The sequence below is a fragment of the Amaranthus tricolor genome, chromosome 15, assembly GCF_026212465.1.
Source record: "Amaranthus tricolor cultivar Red isolate AtriRed21 chromosome 15, ASM2621246v1, whole genome shotgun sequence".
In the NCBI taxonomy this organism is placed as follows: domain Eukaryota; kingdom Viridiplantae; phylum Streptophyta; class Magnoliopsida; order Caryophyllales; family Amaranthaceae; genus Amaranthus; species Amaranthus tricolor.
This window is the reverse complement of record NC_080061.1, coordinates 9635422-9641431: the sequence shown is the minus strand read 5'-3', so window position 1 is coordinate 9641431 and position 6010 is coordinate 9635422. Positions and strand designations below refer to the sequence as shown.

Below are 6010 nucleotides of genomic sequence, written 5' to 3'. Positions count from 1 at the left end.
TAGGGGTCAAACTCTAACCTTTTTACTCTACATACAGTTGCTTTATCCATTGAGCCACAAGCGCTTTTGGTATCATTTTAACAGTACTGATATTCAAAATATTGATAGATGGATTTCGTTCATTCTAGATTAAGGATAGTTTACGTTAGTGACTGCTTTGATTACATAAGTAATTTCAAATAAGATAAATGATCAGTTTCAAGGTGATAATTTTTTCATTTTCATATTAAATAATTTTATCCAATCCTTAAAGTTCGCCACCCCTTTTCATTTTTTCGCCACCCCCCTCTAAAATTACGTATTTGCCCCTGTAGTTTAAAAAATTACAAAAATGCCACTCCTTACAAATTTCTTATTTATAATAATAATAATAATAATAATAATAATAATAATAATAATAATAAAAACAACAATAATAAAATTAAATAATAATAATAAATAAAATTAATAATAATAATAACAGTAATAATAATAATAATAATAATAATAATAATAATAATAATAATAATAATAATAATAACAATAATAATAATAATAATAATAAAAACAACAATAATAAAATTAAATAATAATTATTATTATTCAAAAAAAAAAAAAAAAAAAGTTGAGTCGCCCAAAATTGGGCGAGTGAACCATGGTCGAGTCGCCCAGATCTGGGCGACTGGATTTTTTTTTTTTCTTTTTGGATAATAATAATAATAATAATAATAATAATATTAATACTAATAATAATAATTTATAGATTAATGTGGTCTATTAGTTCAGTTGGTTAGAGTGTTGTACTAATAATGTGAAGGTCACAGGTTCGAGACCTGAACAAGCCATTATTTAATAATTATTAATTTTTTATTATAAATATGATAAAAAATTAATAATTATTAAATAATGGCTTGTGCAGATCTCGAACCTGTAACCTTCACGTTAATAGTACAACGCTCTAACCAACTAAGCTAATAGACCACATTAATCTATAAATTATTATTATTAGTATTAATAATAATAATATTATTATTATTATTATTTTCCAAAAAGAAAAAAAAAAAAAAAAATTTGAGTCGCCCAAAATTGGGCGACTGGACCATGGTTCAGTCGCCCAGACCTGGGCGACTCGACCATGGTTCAGTCGCCCAATTTTGGGCGACTCAACTTTTTTTTTTTTTTGAATAATAATTATTATTATTTAATTTTATTATTGTTGTTTTTATTATTATTATTATTATTATTATTATTATTATTATTATTATAAATAAAAAATTTAAAATGAGTGGCAAAATTGTAATTTTTAAAAAATCAGGGGCAAATTCGTAATTTCATTTGGAGGGGGGGTGGCGAAAAAATTAAAAGGGTGGCGAAGTTTAGCAACACCCATTTTACCCAAGATAGTGAGTTTAGTACATGAAGAATCTACTAGCTACAAAAGTGTCTTGGTAGGCCGAGAGTCTCAAGACTTTGAAAAAGTGGCTCAGAGCAATGAAGTCTAAAATTGAAAATAAATAAGGATGAAAACATTAGTGTTTTCATGGCAATGTTAGTGGAAAGCCAGGTTGTTATAGAGAGAATTCTACTTACGATCGTTGAAGGGGTAAGATCAAAATCGGTGGAATATAATCAGATCGTAGGATCGTGTGATCCTAAAAATATCATTGGTATGCTTTAGTTAACTAATTATCAATTATATTTGTATTTTTAAAGCTTTAAGGTGTAAGTAAAAACTTTTTTGACTTCATCTATTACATTTTTAAAAAAATAATACTTTCGATAATTTTCGTTAAACTGCGAATAAAGAAAAACTTGAATTTTGTAGTCGTAAGTATATAATTATTTAAGATGTATATATTTATAAATAAGTGAAATATAGATTATATGAAAGAATTACGATTGAAACGTGTTATGATCGTACCACCTAGATTCTTGAGCTAAGTAGGATTGTACGATTCCACTAACATTAAAATCCTACCTACGATCTGCATCGATTCCTTTTTTGGATCGCAGGATTTTAGAATTGTAGATCAAAATCGATATTCAAATAATTATGGTTGAAAGAGATTACAACAAGTTCATGGTATTGACTATGATGAAACCTTTCATCAGAAACGATATTTAAATCCATTTCAATACTATTAGCAATTGTTACTTTTTAAGATTATGAGATGTGGCTGATGGATATCAAAACTGTTTTTTTTTTGAATGGCTTCTTGAAAGAAGCTAAGATGTGTACATGACACAACCTAAAAATTTTCAGGATTCAGAAAATACTAAGAAGTTATGCAAGCTTCAAAAGACCATTCATGGATTGAAGCAAGCATCTCGTAGTTTGAATTTTCATTTTGATTAATTAATAGTAAGTTGGGCATTTGTAATCTGCATGCTCCAACTTGAGGGGGTGTTAGGATTATTATATATTTAGACATATTGTATATAATAGTGGGCTTTATATATTAGGATTTTATTTTAACTTGTATATATATCTTGCGTAGGAGTAATAAAGGACGAGGGGTTTTAGTTTCTTGCTTCAACAACGACTCTAATAATTTATTACAACCATTAATAATGTATATAGATTCAACTAACAATTTCATTTTTTTACAGTTATGGATGGTCATGTCTATTTTCAATTAGGACAAGGGGGGCAAATTACCCCCCCATTCTTTTATTTTACAAAATTTTTTAAGGAGTAACAAAGAAAAAAAGTGCAAAAACTTAAATAATTCTTAATAAAAACTTAAAATAAAATTAACATTTTTTCCCAGGCGCACAACGGATAAAACCCGTAAAGCGAGTGAGCCTTCTCACATATGATCCTGGTTTAGATTTAATGAAATCCTTCTTGAAGCGACTCTGATCTATTGGATGCCCAGATTCCACAAAATAAGCTCCATTGATGAAAATATCGTTCTCTGATCTCCAAATCCAACTTTTCCACTCCGTACCCACGACATTGTTCCTGTTTGTGATCTGTTTGGATGGGAGTTTGAATAATAAAAATAATAAATGATTATAAATATATCATATTATATATCGATAAATTTGTTATTCGGCTTGTACACAACAAGACTCGCATAAAAGCAAAGTTTGCTGCATACAACCCGATGAGGTTCCATCCTAAAACTAATTGCTAATAAGAGAAGTAGTCTATCAAGCTTTATATGTTAATCAACCTCTCTTTGATTCTTTGATATGTGAGATGACATGTGGGTTATTTTTCTAGTACTTACCCTCACTTGTGAGTCCATTTTTTAATTGGACAAGAACATAATTATTTTCGAACCTAAACATTATTTTTTATGGAAGATATATTTTTTTTGTTTCCAATTGATCGAAACCGTCAGCTTTGATACCATGATAAATTTTTTTATTGCGTTTATACACAACAAGACCCACATAAGAGCAGAGTTGACTGCATAAAAATCGGATAACGTTTCAATTAAAACAATCAATAATAAGAGAAGTAACCCATCAAGCTTATATGTTAGTCAACTTCTTTTTAATTCTTCATTGTGGGATCATACGTAAGTTATTTCTCCGAACATATTGACAAAAAATAAAATAAAGAACATGAGTTCACGGGTTAAAGATAAAAATTACCATTTTAGCAATGGGATTAGGAGGGGCAATGAACCGATTTCCTTGACTGATAATGGTAGGGTGTGCAGTACCACCAATAGCATACATAAGCCAATGTGTGTAATCATTGTTAAGTACATGGAAAAAACCAAATCTACACCTTGGCATTCTTTGAACAAGACCTTTTCCAAAATGATTAAAAGCCAATGTGATTTGCATAATTTCATCTGCCGGGTCTTTATCATTGGCTCCAAATAACAAAACATGGTCATGTCGAGTAAAATGATTGTTCGAAAGAGTAATGGCAGTAGATGCTTTAACGATGTCAATAAGTCCATCATTGCAATTCCACATCGAAAGATGATCTAACCAAATATTCGTCGAAGCGAACACATTAATACCGTCTCCATCATCACTACCTCTAATCCCCACATGATTGTCAGTGTCCCTAATCATTCCGCCCGATGCCGGGTGGATATCATGGATCTTTAAATTATGGATGATCACATTATTAGCAAATTGGATCGTGATCCCTGCTCCCCCAGCTATCTCAACTTGAGCGCCACGCCCATCGATTGTTTTGTCACTTGTTACCATTAATTCTCCCTTTAATTTTATCTTCATGCTTTTTCCAAATATTATCCACAATGGCCCGGGTCGAAGCACTGCATACCGTAGGGTCCCTGGTTTTGGATCCACTAAATCATTGTCTGACGGGTCCGTTACTGTGTAATACGGACCCTTTTTCCCTCCAGTTGTTTTTCGGCCGAAACCCTTTACACAATTTGCTAACTTTTTTCGATTAGTCATCCAATTATTTTTGCATCTCCAGCAACGATCAATTGGGTTTTGAGCCTTGCATTCACCTGAATACTTACTTAGCCCTCTTCTTGTGCTATTGCTTCCTTCCAATGACCTATCAACATTTGTTATTCAGTTATTTATAACAATTATAATACCATATTATCGTACCCAATAAATGTGGCTTATAATGCCAGGGTTACAAACCATACCTATATCCCTCAGAAAAGATGACAGGAGCAATGTGGTCATTAATTTATTTATAGCAATTACAATTAACAATTATTGTTTATAATTGTATAATAATATTATTAGTTGTAATTGTTATTTGTAACAATTATAAATATCAATCTATATAATCTTATGTACATAATTGAGATCTAGAAAATGACAATTATAAATATCAATTTTAAAAATCTAGAATAGCTTAATTTTAGTGTTTCGCAAGTAAAAAAAAAATTTTAATTTAAATTTGAGCAAATTTTATTATTGTTTTAAAATTAGTTAAAATTGAGAATTTAAAAATTTGTTATCCTCAAATTCTTCATTTATGATTTCATAATTAAAAGTAACAATTTCAAATTAAACACTTATTCCTACACAACCTTAAATTTTTTAAAAAAAATTAAGCAGATTATAAGTTTTTCTTAGGTTAATAATACTCTATGTACATGATTCAAAAACATAATGTTATTTTGATCCAAATTCATCTAGGATTGAATGATTTCATTAGACTTTCAAAATGGTGTATGTTTATACAAATAATTATATAGAATTGACATGTTATTAATACACATAAAACTCTAAAATAACTAGAATAAATTCTTCCACAATATAATTAAAATACATAAAATATAATATACCTATGGACATGATAGTTGAGTTCGTTGATAACTTCATGGGGGTCATGATGATAAGCTCGTAACGAAGCATTATACGCTTCAGCAAGTTTTCTCAGAAACCATTTATCATTCTCTAAGTGTTTAACTGCGTTATTTTCAACATCTTCAGCTTGAGACGTAGTAGTAACAGTTACAAAAATAGTTACAATAACATATAAATATTTTGCAAACTCCATTGATGTGAAACTATTGTTTGCAAAATAAACCTTACCCTTTATTCCTTTATCTTTTCTTATTTTTTTTCTTATTTTTTTTTTTGTGTTTTTAAGCACAAGGCTTAGGGCAAAGTAGACCAAAATATTCGAATTGGCTAAGCATTCAACATGGTCTTGCCCAGCCTATGTACTACGTATTGTGATTGTGGGTTGTTTTTTTTATTAAATAAGATCATCTTATGATAATGTTGCCTCATATACAACCTCAGCATAAGCTATAATTAGAACATGATTTTATGTCTAAATAGTAGTGTAATCGAGCAAAAAATGGTGTACCTTAATTTCCTATATTTTATATCCTCTACTAAACTTAGCATCAATCCCCTCAATCCCATATCTTTTTGGTTCTTTGGTGCACATTCTAAATATACCACTAGATTTTTCTATGTTTGTGTGATAGTAATTTTCTCCTATTTGATTGGAGGAGGGGTTGCGTAGAAAGCATCATTGATCATTTCATATTGTGATTTAGGGTTAGGACATATATCCAAACATCAAAATGTTAAACTGATTTTCTCATAGAATTTA

The 6010-nt window shown here is 29.6% G+C and overlaps 1 protein-coding gene across 1 annotated transcript; it reads right to left on the bottom strand.

Annotated features, from left to right (window-relative positions):
- Nucleotides 1–2557: 2557 nt before the first annotated feature.
- LOC130801919 (pectate lyase-like) lies at nt 2558–5625 on the bottom strand. Its single transcript, XM_057665868.1, has 3 exons — nt 5229–5625; nt 3586–4480; nt 2558–2955 (listed from the first exon to the last, which is right to left on the bottom strand). The coding sequence occupies exons 1-3, from the start codon at nt 5441–5443 to the stop codon at nt 2734–2736; spliced, it is 1332 nt and encodes a 443-aa protein (XP_057521851.1). The 5' UTR covers nt 5444–5625; the 3' UTR covers nt 2558–2733.
- Between the last annotated feature and the right edge of the window lie 385 nt (nt 5626–6010).